At 35.4% G+C, this 17195-nt stretch overlaps 2 protein-coding genes and 1 long non-coding RNA gene across 52 annotated transcripts in view; all 3 read right to left on the reverse strand.

The window, feature by feature from the left end:
- The window catches only part of LOC146406890 (uncharacterized), a 994549-nt gene that overhangs the window by 622324 nt on the left and 355030 nt on the right, over positions 1 to 17195 (reverse strand). The gene's annotated exons all lie outside the window — the stretch shown is intronic.
- The window catches only part of LOC100627175 (GRAM domain containing 2-like), a 464606-nt gene that overhangs the window by 221177 nt on the left and 226234 nt on the right, over positions 1 to 17195 (reverse strand). The gene's annotated exons all lie outside the window — the stretch shown is intronic.
- The window catches only part of MYO9A (myosin IXA), a 226668-nt gene that overhangs the window by 58299 nt on the left and 151174 nt on the right, over positions 1 to 17195 (reverse strand). For 21 of the 50 annotated variants that reach the window (XM_084979663.1, XM_084979706.1, XM_084979629.1 and 18 more), the window contains 4 exons: positions 15518 to 17122; positions 11430 to 11529; positions 10723 to 10935; positions 2303 to 2415 (listed from right to left, as the gene is read on the reverse strand). In XM_084979663.1, coding sequence (XP_084835789.1) covers positions 2303 to 2415; positions 10723 to 10935; positions 11430 to 11529; positions 15518 to 17122 — 2031 coding nt within the window. Of the gene's footprint in view, positions 1 to 2302; positions 2416 to 10722; positions 10939 to 11429; positions 11530 to 15517; positions 17123 to 17195 lie in introns of all 50 variants that reach the window. The other 29 variants (XM_084979645.1, XM_084979695.1, XM_084979571.1 and 26 more) reach the window with 2 other exon arrangements.

A 17195-nucleotide genomic window follows, 5' to 3' on the forward strand; every position in this document is an offset into this window, starting at 1 on the left:
TTACGATGTAAATGTTATTCACAATTGAGACATACAGTACCCTGAATAACCCATATTTTCTAGAGCTAATACGTTTTTTGTTTTATAAACACTTTGCTCATTTTTCAACATTCAATTCACCTCCAAGTGTGTCCCTATTTGTAAATATCTCCTTTTAATATTTCAAACATAGTAAGTACTCCATCAGTTTTTCATGTTCTGAAAGAAATCTTTCCTAGAGCTTTCTAACTTGCTCTAACCTTGCAGGCTTCCTCCCCAGTAGCTGCTTTACGACCATCATCTGAAAGGCTACTTTCACCATCATAATGGGGATTTCTTTTGTCTCTCTTGTTTTACAATGACATGTCTTTTGGTATGAGTCTATTTTCATCCATTATATTGGGCCGGCCCTTTTGATCTAGAAACTCAAATCCTCCAGTTCTCAGAAATTTATTTGAATTACTTTATTAATGATTTGCTCCCCTGCATTTATTTTATTCTATCTTTCCAGGGTTCCTATAAATGGATCACTAGATGTCCTGAACTGCTCCTCTAATTTTCTTATCTTTTCTTGTCTCTTCCTTCTGTCTTTTTGCTTAACTTTCTAAGAAATGTCCTCAACATTCTTTCTAACTCTTCAGACTTCTTTATGCTACCGTAGTTTCAATTTTCAAATGTTCTTTTTTATTATGAATGTTTCTCTTTAAAGCATTCTGTTTGGTTTCATGAATGCAGCTATATTTATTTATGTAGGAAGTCTGCTAATAGTTGTATTTGTCTGTCCTGAAGTTTTCTTTCCCCTGTATAGCTTATTTCTTCCAAGTTGTGTATTTTATCCATTAGTTTTAGTTCTTTCATTTAAGACGTCTGCTCAAATGTGTGGGGACCAAAAGCAGGGTATAAAAAAGCTGCATGGAAGTTCTGGTGTGCATTGGTGGGGCTTCCAAACTGTGGTCATCATGGTAGGGTCCCCTGATACCATTATCTTTAGATCTTTCCTTGAGGGTTGGATGAAAGTCCTAAAGACTGAATCACCTGCTTAGAGGCTATGTGAAATGTGGAATTTGCACACAGGAAAAAAGCTGGGAGAGCTTAACATTCGATATGTAAACGTTCATTAAATCCCCCTGTTCCAAATGTGTATCCCAATCTGCACTGCATTTACTCAAAGTACAGAAATCTTCCGTTATCCTTTCCAGAAAATAAATTTCCTGTTTTCTGCTAGGACTGGGAAAGGTCAGGCAACCAGATGTTTTTTTCTCAGCTTTACCTGGTTGGCTTAGGATTCAGCTCTCTCTCATCTATTAAGACATTTAAAATTTGTCTATTTACTTCTTGGATTTCACAATTTTATTATTATTGTCTGTTATTTTGTTTTTGTCATTTTTGTCCTATATAGGTGTTGTCATTTTAGGAAGATATGGAAATTAGCTATCTCCAGCTGAATGTTTCTTCTACTATGTTATATTTTGTTTCCCAAAATTTGACCTCCAGTATAATCTGCTCTAGATTTTGGGGTACCTTCCGTTATGCCTCTATAGTCATTGAGAAAGTGATGTTTAATAAAAGGCTTATGAACCAGATAGATTTCAATGTGACTTAAAGTGTTCAGTGAGAGCCCAACTTCCTAACATAACACAATTAAGGGACAAAGATGTTTTATTTTACTTTTTCTTTTTAGGGCCACACCTACAGCGTACGGAAGTTCCCAGGCTAGGGGTGGATTCAGAGCTGCAGCTGCCAGCCTACATCACAGCCACAGCAACATGGGATCTGAGCCACATATTCGACCTACATCACAGCTTTCAGCAAGACTGGATCCTTAACTAACTGAACGAGGCCAGGGATCAAACCCACATCCTCATGGATTCTTAACCTGCTAAACCACAATGGGAACTCCAGACAAAGATGTATTCTTGACCAATAAAAACTTCATACACTCTCATAAAGGGAACAGAATTATTTCCTGCGTCTTTTCCAGTTCCATTTGTATAGAAAAGAATCCAAGTCCAGAGCTGGAACATATTTTCAGTCTCATCTGGTCTCATCTTAAGTCCTATAATGATTTTAAGACTTTGGTCAAATCACACTGCTAAACATATAAAAAAAAAAAAAAAAGATAAAACTCATTATGAATCTAAACTATTTATGTGCCTGTCCCACAGAAGGTACTATTTGTTGAAAAATAGGTAAATTTCAAAACTTTCAAAATTGACAGCTGTTCTGTCAATTATGCTTTAAAAAAGATGCTCAGTATTTAACTATAGTTTATTAGTCAATAAAATCATATTACCCCTATTAACTTTCAGTGTATGCTTTATACCTTATATCTGAATCTGAAGACTTCTGTCTCACTGCCAACTTTGTAATCTCTCCTTGAGACATGGTCTTATGAAGCTTTGCTTCTTCATCAACTGAAGAAAATCGCTGTGATGTCTGTAATAATTACATATGTGAAAGACTTTAAGACCAAGTAACTAACTATATCATAACACTGTAATTAAAACTCAGGTTACAGAATTATTTGAGAATTATACCTATTAAAAATATACAAAAATACATTCATATTATTCAGAGATTAACTGAAATACATACTAAAAATTCTATTAACTTCATAATCTGAAGTAAAGAGAACCTGGGTCAGTAAAAATGCTAATAAACAGGAATTACCAGCTCATGTTTTCTGACAATTTAATAAAAGAGTATCAAATGGGAGAAAGAGAAAAAAAGAATATCAAGTGGAAAAGAAAAAAATATCAAAAACATCTAAAGATATAGAAAAATGATCCAGGACCTGTCAAATCTAGAATACTAAGTATAGTCTTTCATACCTTCTTTTATTTGCCCCTAAAAAGAAGATGATCATTTTTATGGCTTAATTTGCTGTTACAGATTCTTATATATAGTCAAAGGATTTAAAAGAGCTAGAACACAAGAAGATACGAAAAACCAAAGAATAAAGGTCATTATTCCCACTAATAGTCTAAATTATGAACAACTTATATGCCTATCAAATTGGGACCTGAATTTTAGTTGATAATTCTTGTTCCATTTGTTTACAATGTGCCCCTTTAATGACAATACTATTTGGAGGACACTATACTATTTTACCTATTCAAGTCATTGCCTAATATTTCATTTGCCTACAGTTATAATCTTTTTTTTTCAGCCTATTTTGTCTGCATGACTATGGCCTTATCAATAGAAATAGTAAATATCATGAGTCGTTAAAATTTAAAGAACAGACTTCTGCTTCTGGCCAAGATGGAATAACAAGGATCTGTTTTATCTTCTTGCCTGAAACAACCAAAAACAAATATAAAATAAACAAAAGCCCAGACAAAATAATATGAAAGAACAGTTATCAAGATAATGAATAGGAGTTCCCATTGTGGCTCAATGGAAATGTGTGTGACTAGCATCCATGAGGACACAGGTTCGATCCTTGGCCTCGCTCAGTGGGTTAAGGATCTGGTGTTGCCATGAGCTGTGGTGTAGGTTGTAGGCACGGCTCTGATCTCATGTTTCTATGGCTGCGGCATAGGCCAGCAGTTGTAGCTTCAATTTGACCCCTAGCCTGGGAACTTCCATATGCCGCAGGTGGGGCCCTCAAAAGACAAACAAACAAACAAACAAGATAATGAATAAAAATCAGAAAGAAATGAGACTTGAATGAACTCAGGAAAGATATAAAAAAAGAGAAATGAAGACTAACTTACAAGTCATTCTTATAACTGAGGTAGAAAAAGCACATGTAGAAAATTTAAAGGGGACAAAGGCAAGAAGATAATAAAAAATATAAAGTGATAATAAATCATTAAAAAGAGTCAGAGAGAAGATAGGTAAAATGAAATACAGGAAAAGAAGAAAAAAACTTGTTTGTAATTGCAGTCTCTAAATAAGAGAAATAAAACAATTGAACACAGTATTTAAAACTATAATCCAGGAAAACTTTTCAAAAATAGAGCAAGACAAGAATTAACATATTGACAGAGTCTTACACATATAAGGGACAATTAATCTGTAATGATCAACTTAAAGACATATCCTAAACTTTAAATGTAAAGAAAAAATTCTGAAGGACTGAAGTAACATGATTAAATAACTCATAAGGACAAGTGATTCAGACTGCAATAAGAGACTTAGCAAAATAACAAAGTAAGACAATAGTAAAATAGCATTTTCAAAAAACTTAGGGAAATAAAATATGAATCATGGACTTCATATGCAGCCAAGACGTCCCTTCAAAAATCAAGGTTAGCCCATTGGGAACTATGTCTAGTCACTTATGATGGAGCATGATAATGTGAGAAAAAAGAATGTATACATGTATGTGTAACTGGGTCACCATGCTGTACAGTAGAAAAAAAAATGTATTGGGGAAATAAAAAAAAAAAAAATTAAAAAAAAAAAACAAGGTTATAGGAAGTTTGCAGGGAATTCCATATTGATGGCCCTTCATGAGTACTACTAGAGGAAGAGCTTTATCCAACCAAGAGATAAATAGGTAAAGTTCTACAAAGTATTTGAAATGATAACTTAATACATCTAATAGCAGATCTAAGACAAAAACAAAGGTGGAACTAGGGTGAAAGAATCATATATAAAATTACACGCTCTAACAAAGTAGAACTAAAAGCATAAAAAAACAGGAGGAAAAAGGAGCAGAGTAAAGGCTAGAATAATTCATCAACAATTGTGCAACAATAGGTGAGAATTAATATTATTCATTAAAAGAGGACTAATTATAGTATAACTGATTAAATTAAAAAACAGTAAACTAGGAGTTCCCTGGTGGTCCAGTGGGTTAAGGCTCTGGTGTTGTCCTACTATGGTTTGCATTGTTGTTCTGACACAGGTTCAATCCCTAGCCCAGGAACTTGTACATGCTGTGGACATGGCCAAATAAAAACAGTAAATAAAAGGCATCTTTAAAAATTATATGTAAAGGTTAAAAAAAAAAAACCAACAGAACAAGAAGACACTCATTCCTAAACATCAAAAGAAATTTTTAAAAAAAGAACGAAAATATGCAACATAAACACATCAAATTTAGCATAACATATAATGATAAAATTACAAGAAAGACTTGAGAATGAACTATCAGTTAAATTAATAAATGTGAATAGATTTAACTCACTATTAAGGGGAAAAAAGTAATAATTTGGTTCACAAAGCAGGGCCTAGTTATACTGTGTAAAAAATACACCTCTAAACAAAAGGAGCCAGAAAGGCTAAAAATAAAGGGATGAGGAAAAGTATTTTAGGTAAGTGGAAATAATAGGAAAACAGAGGCTGTGATATTATTATCTATGTAGAAGTCAAGCAATAAGCATGGAATCTGACAAAGGACACTTCTCAGTACTAAAAGCCACAATTCACAATGAATAACATAACATTAATATATGTAAAAGACAGATCAAGTTTATCAAAAATAATCATATAGAAGACAAATAACAATCAATAGAGATTATAGATATATACTGAAATTTTATACTCTAAATAGAGAATACACCTTATCAAATACATACTCAACAAATAACAAGTGTTGGCAAGGATGTGGAGAAAATGGAAACTTCATTCACTGTTGGTGGGAATGTAAACTGGTTTAGCCACCATGGAAAACAGTATGGAGGTTCCTCAAAAAATTAAAAACAGGAGCTCCTGTTGTGGCTCAGCAAGTAACAAATCCGACTAGTATCCATGAGGATGTGGGTTCCATCCCTGGCCTCTCAGTGGTTAAGGATCCAGCATTACCATGAGCTGTGGTGTAGGTAGGAGACACGGTTCAGATCCCATGTTGCTGTGGTTGTGGCTTAGGCTGGCAGCTGCAGCTCTGATTGGACCCCAGCCTGGGAACTTCCATATGCCACAGGTGCTGACCTAAAAAGCAAAAAAATTAAAAACAGGATTACAACATGATCCAGCAATTTCACTTCCGAGTTTTCGTCCAAAGAAAACAAAAACACTAACATAAGATATATGCACGCCAATGTCCACTGCAGCATTATTTACAACAGCCAAGCTATTATTATAGCAACCTAAGTGTCCATTAACAGATAAATGAATAAATAAGATGTGTTATACATAAACAATGGAATATTACTCAGCCATAAAAAGAATGAATTCTTGTCATTTGCAATGGCATGTATGGATCTGGAGGTTATTATACTAGATGAAATAAGTCAGACAGAGAAAGACAAAAACTACATGATCTCTTTTATGTGTAGAATCTAAAAATCAAAACAAACACACTGAACAAAATGAAAATAGACTCAAGAGATTAAGAGAATAAATGGTGGTTTCCCAGAACGGATGGGGTAGGAAAGGTGGGCAAAATAGGTGTAGGTGAATAAGAGGTACAAATCTCCAGTTATATAATAAATAAAATCATGGGGATATATATACAGCATAAGAAATATGGTCATTAATATACTAACTTTGTATGGGGACGGATGGTTACTAGACTTGTGATCACTGCAACTATCAAATCATTATGCTGTATATCTAAAATTAACATTATTGTATGTCAACTATATTTCAATTAAAAAATGCACATGACATTCACAAAAACTGATAATATACTAAATAACAAAAAATACTAGTAAATTTGATCAAATAGAAGCATTATAAATACTTTTTCATCAGAATACAATAAAACTAGAAACTAACAAAATTAAAAAACAAAAAGGCTCTTCCGAAAACTAAAAAAGATTAAACAAGTTTTGAGTAAAACAAAAATTATGGATTTTCTTAAAAACAGTAAGAAACATTAGAATACATGAAATACATCTGAAATGTGATCAGAGGAAAATTCGTAGTCTTATAAACCTATATCAATAAAAATAAATAATGAATTAAATTCCTCCCTGAAAAGCTAGAAAAATAAGAAAGTAAACCAAAAGGAAGCACAAGAAAATAACTAATAAAGGTAAAAGCAGAAATTAGTGAATGAAAAAAAGTTATGATAAAATAAAATATATCCTATTAACATAGAAAAATTAACAAAATAAACAAATGACTAAAGAAAAAAAATCTATAAAGAAATGACAAAAAGGAAATAACCACTGAAACAGAGAATTTTTTCAAATCATGAGCCTATTTTCCAGACTTCTATGCAAGCAAATGTAGATGAAATGGATAATTTCATAATAAAATGCTAGTTGCCAAAATTGACCCTATTAGACAGAAAGCTTAAAAATTATTTTTCCTAGAAGAAATCGAGGAACTTGGCAAAGAATTATGCCACAAAAAGTATCAATCCCAGATGGTTTCAAAGGCCAATTCTCCCAAATCATCAACAGTCTCAATGCTATGAACTGTCCCTGACTTTTGGGGAGAATAAAATACACATATAAATACTAAGTGTATTCAACAGCATGGCTGCTGTCCTGGCGCCACCAATCCAAACCTTTTATGTCATAAACTTTGTTCAATTCATCTAGTTTTCCAATTTGCAAGACCCACCTCAAAATCACTAGCCTAAACCCTAATATCCTATAAATATCCTTTCCTGTCTTCCCCTCTCTGAGAAATTACTAAGACCTAGTTAAGATGGATTTTCCCTTACTGAAAATAAGCCAATAAACTTGGCCTTCCTTGATCAATGGGTTTTTTCCTGGAAGTTTTCTGTGGAGTGGACAGTAAAGAGAAGGAAAATTCAACACAGATAAGGACCAGAGAGTGTTTCAGAGAAAAAGAAAGAGAAATAGGAATGGAAGAAGTGACAGCAGTTTGGGATGGGGAGAGGGGAGATGAGAAACTTAGTTTTATAGTATTGGAGATAAAGACAAATTCTGAAGAGCTATTTGGGAGTCATACCCATAGAAATGACTGCTTTAAGTCTAGTGAATAGGAGAAGAAACTATACACAGAAAAACTACGTTACCTATACCTATCTTACAAGAGATAGAAATGATGTATTAACTCACTCACCATCCAGGAGATTTAGAGACTAAAACACTACATGAAAGCCACCTTAAAAATAATTGCTTAGCAGAACATGTTGTCATTCTTGGGTGAAAACCAACACAGTGGGTATGAAAACTAAATGAAAAGCAGAATAGTGAGAATGAACAGTTAAGCAAAACGCAGATCTAAAAACAAGAAGTTTAAAAAAAACACTAAAGTCGTATGGAGGGAAATTACTACTCTCACTTTCACTTCTCCACAGCAGGTAACAACTAATTAACAATTCACCAGCTCAGGAGGTAAGGCTCACCAAATCCCTTCCAGGTAATTTGTTTCTAACTGTCTTTATCTCATTAGATCAATTATTTCACAACAGGAAAGGTCAGTTAATGGCTTCCTCTAAGACTGAATAACAAACTTCTTAGCAAATGTTAGAGGTATTAAATCACTTAGTCCAGAAAAAAAAAAAAAAAAGCAAACAAAAACTATCCAGTTTAAAAAAAAAAATCACATGTCCAGAAAATCAAGCCCATTAAAAATTCTGAAGATACCTAGATTTTGAGAATTCAATAGATTCCATTTAGAAATAATTAGTTTTCATTTTCACAATATCAGATAACATTAGAACATGGCATGTTTTCATATATAAACAAAGAGAAACACACACTTTGAAGCTGTTCCTACCCTTCCCACCCCCAACCCCCAAAAGTATCTATCGGCATATTCTAGAAAGCAAAGCTTCTTCATGCAAGTGTCCACCAGAAACAAATAGCACCGCCTGTTCCTAAAAGAGCTAGTGATGAAACAGAAGGACAGTGAGAAAGCTGGAGAGGAGACTAACGCACTGTGCAGGGGTGCTCTACAACTACTGGCATGCAGTGACCATCAAGCAGGTGAACAGAATCAGACAGAGACTACCAGCCAGAACCCTTAAAGGGCCCAACTTTCTGGTTCATCTCAGTAAGAGTTCTCAGTAAGAAAGAATTCTACCACCAAAGGGACTAAGGTTTGTAACAAAGGAAACGCTCAGGAAAAAAACAGCACTTAAATGCTAAGTTCTTCCACAAGTGAAAAAAAAATCTATGTACACTTTGGAGAACAATTTGAGTATGCTCCCTATTTACACTAAACATACACAGTAGCAGTTTTCATTAAAATTAGTTTGCTCCATTACATAATTTCATCTTTAACAACTAAATATATATATTATAGAGTATATTCCATTATTTATAACTCAAAAACAGAGCAGCTCCAAAATGGAGTTATTTTATCCTACACTGAGAAGAAGTTTTGGGCTCTAATTACATATATTAATGAATACACAGACTGTTTGCAACTTTCACATTCTTACAGTTTGACTTAGAGTAATAACTCATTTGTCTAGCTAGAGAACTGGTCATGCATTTTTCTGGGTTTTTTTGTTTCTGTTTTTTCTTTTTTAGAATATCATCATTTAAAAATTGGATCTATGGCCAACAAGAAAGATATAGATAATGAGGGTATTCTGGAACTTAGCAAAAGTTTTAATTAACTACTTTGGTACAAACAGCTTAAACAGTTCAAAGATAAAATACTTAATGGGTCAAAAGAAGACCATCCTAAAATGTTTCTCAGAGTTCCCTTTGTGGCTTAGAGGTTAATGAATCTGACTAGCATCAATGAAGATGCAGGTTTGATCAGTGGGTTAAGGATCCAGCGTTACTGTGAGCTGTGGTGTAGGTCACAGCTACAGCTCCGATTCAACCCCTAGACTGGGAACCTCCATAGGCCACAGCTGCAGCCCTGAAAAGCAAAAAAAAAAAAAAAAAAAAAAAAAAAAAGGTTTTTCCCATGATGAACAGAAACTAAAGAACATGAGAGATTCAACTTAGTTAAGGATATGCATGGACATAAAATGCATATCACTCCACTTCCTTGGTGATGTCTTAGTATATAATATACATGGTACTCGTATTTTCCAAGACAATTCCAAAATCAAATACTTAAATCAATAGACATAAATATAGTCAAACGTCAAACTATTTATAGCTAATTTGGGTTTAGATATGATAAAATTGTTTCCTTAATGAAGCGTTATTCAAACATAACTCCAATATGTGATTAATACAAATTGACATTATCTACAGTGTTTTAGTTGGCTGAGTTGGTCCAGGGAGACATTTTTGGCATTGCTCATTAAATTTTAAAAAATTCATGTTTATTTTCTATTATTAAAAAATGGGAAGGGGAAGAAAGCTTAAAGGCATAAACAAAAAAGAAAAGAGAATACTATTTCACTTAAAGTTAGTGGATTATTTAACATATACCCATTCACCAGACCATGGAGGGATCAGGAAACTATGGCCAGCAGGTCAAATACAGCCCACTGCTTGTTTTTGTAAATAGTTTTATTGCAACACAGTCATGCCCTTTTGTTTAGTTCTTGTCTATGGCTGTTTTCACTCTACAGTGGCAGAGTTAAAATAGCTATAATAGACTATATGATCCATAAACTCTAAAATGTTTACTATTTGGCCTTTTACAAAAAAATTAAATTAAAAAATTAAGGCTCCCTGCTCTAGACCTTTTAATAAATAACATAGAAAATTTCTACATTAGTGCTAAGTTAAATAACTAATTTTTTGCCTAATTTATGATTTGACATATACTGTTAAGGTGCCCTTTATCCAAGTCCTATTAAATTAAGATGTAGCTTTAGTTGCTGTGTTCACTGAGGTTTCCCACGTACAAACCATTATAAGAAGAAGCTGTGAAGGTTAGCTTTAGATTAGCAAAGACCCTTCCCATCATATTTGCTTATTGCCTGTTTTTCTTATATTGCTGTAAAATTACCATTTCGGAGTCACTGTGAGAGGCCTGACCCAGGCTGGGTGCAGGCCCTAGCTCAGAGTGAGAAGCTTGGTCAAGGGAGAGAAGGGGCTCAATAATGTCATCGTAATCATCTTCCTCTGTATCCCCCTCCCCATCGGCAAAAGTACCTCTAGTCAAGAAATCGGAGCGCGTCCGCGCCATTCGAGCTTTCTTTTTATGGGCCGGTCTGGCAACCTGCTTGACCAAATGATAAAACAAATAACACAAAAATGTTTTGTTTTGGCTTTTTGGAGATGATGCCAGTGAAAGACATCAGAGAGTTCATGAATTTCTTGAAACACCCCCTCCACCCCTGTGCCCTTTCCACTAGAAGTGACAGCCATGACCAAAAGCTATCCATATACATTACTCTGGACAAAGGATAAGAACGGAAGCTAAATCTATACTCTTCTTCTCCACAGCCAAGGAAGTCATCTTTCATTGCCATAATTAAGTCACCAAAGTCACTTGCATAAATGCAACTTCTTTTATGTAATCATAATCTGGGTTTTTAGGCACCATTCCCTGCCTGAAGTACTCCTCCCTAAGTATAAAACTTAACTCATGGCCTCTTTCTCTGAAAACCCTTGGGAACAAATGAGTAGATGAGGTGTTCTACCTACAAGAATAATAATTTCCAAAATAATGTGCATCTGTTTTGCACAGAAGATAAATAAAACAATACTTACCTCTCCTTGGCCCGGCCCAGCTAACTTCACAGGTTTCCAAGCTGGTTCATCTTGTTTACGTAGTTGAGGATTTCCACTGTTTAAGGCTTCCTTGGTGACACTTAGGATAAAACAACAGGATTAAATTTCAATTCCCAGCAGCTATCTCATGGAAGCAGTCTTAAAATATAGCATGAAATATAGTCTAATAAGTCAGATCAAATAAATTGATTTGATGATAAGAAAAGGAAAATACCAAATCCTCAAATCTTTAGAATCACTCCTAAAAGGGGACTAATCACTATAAAATATCTGTAAGTAGACACCCAGTGATGAGGACCGCATTACTTTGTTTTATACTGAGATGGTTCCTATTGATAAGCAAATTTCCTCAGAAATCTCTCTGTAGCCTTCGCCTGTTGTCTTAGTTTTGAAATCTGAGATTGTACAGAATAAAATCAACACTAACAGTATAATAAATTGTTGTCAAGCTAAAAGAAGTATGCCCTAAGACAAATATATGATATCACTTATATCTGGAATCTAATATACGGCATAAATGAAACTGTCCAGAGAAAAGAAACTCATGGACTTGGAGAATAGACTTGTGGTTGCCCAGGGACAGGAGAGAATGGGATGGACTGGGAATCCGGGGCTAACAGATACACACTACTGCCTTTGGAATGGATGAGCAATGAGATCCTGCTGTGTAGCAATGGGAACTGTATCTAGTCACTTATGATGGGGCATGATGGAGGATAATGTGAGAAAAAGAATATGTGTATGTATGTGGGACTGGGTCACTTTGCTGTACAGTAGAAAAGTGACAGAACACAGTAAAACAGCTATAATGGAAAAAATAAAAATCATTAAAAAAAAAAAAGTATGCCCCCCAAACCATACAAATGGTATAGTGTCAGCCTGTAAAAATTTAGCTTTGCTTGATTAATCACAAGATATGATGCTTTATTGTTAAGTTCTCTGTAGAAATGGATGTCTGTGTCTGATGAAAATCTGATCAGAACCTGTACTTTCACAGCCCCAATTATCTCTATTAACTCAGTACTATGAGTCTTAAAATTTATCAAGAACACAATGCTAGTTTCTTGTTGGCAGGAGTATAAAGTAACTAAAAATCATATTTTACTTCTAGCATAGTGCTAGGTTTAAAGTAGCGACACTAACTTAGAGTATCATTCAGTAGACTAACTGCCTTTCCAACTCAAAATCTTCCATTTAATTTTTATAAATGAAGGCCTAGGTTATCTTGTCCTTTGCCCTATGCAATAATCCCTAAACAAACCTAAATGATGTCAATCTTAGCTAAGAGCTTCTCAGAGATCTTCTTTGTTTTAGGGCTATACTCACAGCACATGGAGGTTCCCAGGCTAGAGGTCAAATGGGAGCTGTAGCCACAGCTGCATCAGATCCCAGCCGCATCTGCAACCTACACCACAGCTCACAGCAACGCCAGATTCTTAACCCATTTAGTGAGGCCAGGGATTGAACCTGCGTCCTCATAGATACTAGTCAGATTAGTTTCTATTGAACTGCAAGGGGAACTCCTCCAAGATCTCCTTTTCTTTTTTTTTCTTTTTTGTCTTTTTGCCATTTCTTGGGCCGCTCCCACGGCATTTGGAGATTCCCAGGCTAGGGGTTGAATCAGAGCTGTAGTCACCAGCCTACACCACAGCCACAGCAACGCAGGATCCAAGCAGCATCTGCGACCTACCCCACAGCTCACAGCAACACCGGATCCTTAACCCACTGAGCAAGGGCAGGGATCGAACCCGCCACCTCACGGTTCCTAGTCAGATTCATTAACCACTGCGCCACAACGGGAACTCCAAGATCTCCTTTTCTGATCAGTGTATGGTCAAGTCCAGCAATCCTAAGTTATCCTAAAAGATTTCCTTTTGGTTTTCTCTTGCCACAGTTGAGAAATTCAAAGAGAGAAACAATTAACAGGACTTTTAACAGTACCTGACCACCCAAACTTTTAAATTCACAACATTTTCAAGTTTCTTCATGATTTTTTTTTTTGTCATTCTCCCTTATTGACCAGATGAAGACCATGATGTACTTATCACTATCATGCCATAAAAAGAACTCTAATCTAATGTTACTTCCTAATCATGAAACCCAATATGCTGATTTCTAACCAAGAAACTCAAGTTGTGATCTCAGCTATATCTCTAAATACAAGTCATTTCACCACCATGGGCACCAGTGACCTTTATCTATAATGTATAGGAACTGGACTAGACAATTTAGAAACACTACCATTTATGATTCTATAAAATGTTTCTAACATTACTTATAGAACAAGAGAAGATGAGAAGTATAAATTTTAATGACACCTTCACACAATCTAAAATATAATCATTTTGAAGATAAATACATATTAATGAAGTAAAGCAAACTAGATCAAGTACCTATAAGACTGTTTATCTTGGCAAGATAATAAAAGGAGTAATTTACAAAGGCAATTAATGCTTTTGAAATCTACAAGTCCTCTACAAAATAGATTCACAGATCTAGAAACTGTACACTCACACACCTTACATCAGGTAAGCTTAATCAGAATGACAGAAAATAATATGTTTTCAACATTCTCTGATGGGCTTATATGCTACATAAGAATCTCTGAACTTCCAGGCAATTTCTAGATTAATGGGCAGAACTAGGATCTCATGCTGTCATGTAGTCCAATTACATTTCACAATACTACTTAAAAATTCTTAATGGAAAAATAATATATTGGTGATCTCTTGTCCATATTTACAAAGGGTTTCTATAAAACATGCATGCGATTTTAAAGACTGAGACATTTAAAAACTCAGGCTATGATAAGAGAGAAAAGGTTATTTTCAGAATTAATATGACATTTACTTTTTTTAGCGCTAAGGTACAGGCCGCCTGTCATTTAAATAGTGATATTCTCCTACAAAAACTGAAAAAATCCATTTTTTATGAAGACTTAATACAAACATCTTAAATTTTATCAAATTCGTTTTTATGTAACATTTAAGAAATGCTTTTCTCAGAATTACCACTATTTAAGACAAAAGTATAAAGAACTTCCACTTATATGAAGTATCTAAAGTAGTCAAGTTTTTAGAAACAGAAAGCGTAATAGTTGTCAGAGGCTTTCAGTAGGAGGAAAAGAGGAGCTGCATTCAATGGGTAACGGTTTGTTTTGCAAAATGAAAAAGTTCTAGAGATCTTTTGCACAACAATGTGCATATACAGTTAACAGTACTACATTGTACACTTAAAAATGGTTAAGATGGTAAGTTTTATGTGGTTTTTACCACCAAAAAAAAGTACAAAGAGCTTAATGAAGACGATATATATATATATATATATATATATATATATATATATATATATATATATGTCAACGGCTGTGACAAGGCACATTTTTAAAGCCTGATTCTAACAAGCTTAGACTGCTACTCCTAACAGTTCTAGGGCAATCAGCATTTGCTAAATGCCTACTATGTGTCTAGGAACCGCACTGCCCTTCCCAAATGCTTTCTCACTTAATGGAAAGGAACCAAAAACTGCAATCTGTGCTGAGTCAGACTCCTAAAGGTATAATTACATCCAACTTCAGGTGGCTGGTAGAGTCAATAATGAGAGTTTTTTTACACAGAGAAAATGGCTGATTTTATTTTTTAATTTTTTTTAAGTCCACTTATTTATTTTAATAATGATTTTTATTTTTTCCATTATAGCTGGTTTACAGTGTTCTGTCACTTTTCTACTGCACAGTAAATTGACCCAGTCACACATACATGTATGCATTCTTTTTTCTCACATTACCATGCTCCAGCATAAGTGACTAGATATAGTTCCCGGTGCTATACAGCAGGATCTCATTGCTTATCCATTCCAAAAGCAATAGTCTGCATCTATTAACCCCGAATTCCCAGTCCATCCCACTCCCTCCCCCTCCCCCTCAGCAACCACAGGTCTGTTCTCCAAGTGAAAATGGCTACTTTTAGGAGCAGCCATACAAATAGTGAGGCAGATCAAGGCAACCTAATGAAAATTTCCAAAAAGTTTCCCATTTATACATAAAAATAAACAGACACTTCACTTACAGGGAACTACTCAGATTTTCCTTTGGGGTGAAGAAAATGGCCCTTGTAGTTCCACCTCGAAAAGGGTCATCAGATTTGTGGCTATAAGGCTGAGTTGGCCTAAGGTGTTCTCTTTTCGAAGTACGATTATTAGAGAGTTTACCGGCTACATTCAGTTGGGTAGACATTCTGTCTGTCTTGGATAATTCCTTGACAGTACTAGATTGGCATGGGCCTCCTTTTTTTTCAAAAAATAGAGTGACAGGTCGGTCCTTCAAGGGTAAGTGAGCAGAGGGGCTATCTTTCGGGGCAAGAGCAGCATCTTTCACAGCTACTGATGGAGTGCCAACTACACCGGGTTTGTCCTTATTTGAGGTATTCAGGATGAGGAGAGAAGATGGCCTCTCTACTCTTGGCTTTGACTGATGGAAGGATGGTGCCAGAAAAGACTCCCCAGTCCTTGGCTTTTCAATTTTCTTAAAGGCTTTACGCTCCTTTTCTAAAATATCTGTTTGCTGGCGAATCTGTTCCATCATCTCTTTCTCATTCTGCTTTTGCAATTGTTTTTGCCTTTCTTCCTTCTCGGTGTTTAACTTTTCTAACTTCTTAAGCACAGTATTAGAAGAATCTGTATTCAAAGAAGCAACAACTTGATTTTCTCCTGGGATGTGGTACTTTCTGGCTTCCCTGTTCATACCCAAGGTAAGAGCTGGAAGTGTTTCTTCACTTTCTAATAGTCTGTTTCTCTGGATATTTGTGTCTAGGTGGGAACCTGTTTTCAGTGGGTCTTGTTGGGGAATATAAAAAAATGTAGGCAGACTATTTGAAATAAAGGAGTCTCTCCGCTGTGGTTTACAGGTAATTGATTCAGACCTGCAAGCCAGTTTTTCCCTCAGAGCCCCATTCTTCAAATGGATTGAGTCAGAAAGTGCCCCCTTTTCAATCAGTGTATAGTTAGTCTCACTTGAGGCACTGAGGGCATTGTCCTGTGAATCAAAATGTGAACTGCTAGGTATCTTAGGTGATAGAAACAGCAAGTCTCCTTCATCTAGAATCACGGGCTCCAGTTTGCTCTTTTGGCTTTCCTCACAGCTCAGAAGTTCTAAGCTTCCTTGAGAGCTTTCACTGTCAGGTGTACCTTGTAGAGACTGAAGGCCCTCAGGCATCAGTTCTGTAGACCACCTACGTTCCTCTGAAGGAGACACACCACCAAGAGAACGGACTTTCAGCAGTTCTAAACTAAATATAGCTTGCTCTAGTTCTCTCATTCTCCGACTTTCTCTTTTGGCCCTACCTACTTTTTTCTGGTGGAGGTCTTCCAAAGACTTTGGTCTTTCTCTTACAATCACATCTTCCTGCAAGTCCACACCACTTTGACTTCTAGCCCTCTCCTGTCGCTTGTTTGGGGATTCATTCAAGCAGTCCATTGAACTTTCATGGCTATTTCGATTACTCTCTATCACAGATTTACATTCTTCTATGGCTTTTACTCTGTTGTCAAAGGAACGGTCCTCCCATTCTGAAGGGTCTGAACCCTGAATTCCCAGGGTTCCATAAGGCTTGATATTTGCCAATTCAAGTTCTAGTTTTGTTTCTCTTAGTCTTTTTTCTTTAAAAGCTTTAAGTCTATATAAAAACAGAGAAAAAATAGGTTAGAGATATCTCTTTGTTACCACTGGATAGAATTCATTTACTGAGA

The sequence above is a fragment of the Sus scrofa genome, chromosome 1, assembly GCF_054392235.1.
Source record: "Sus scrofa isolate SSC_HxYL_T2T_F1_AM1 chromosome 1, Sscrofa_HxYL_maternal_Yorkshire_Landrace_v2.0, whole genome shotgun sequence".
Lineage (NCBI taxonomy): Eukaryota > Metazoa > Chordata > Mammalia > Artiodactyla > Suidae > Sus > Sus scrofa.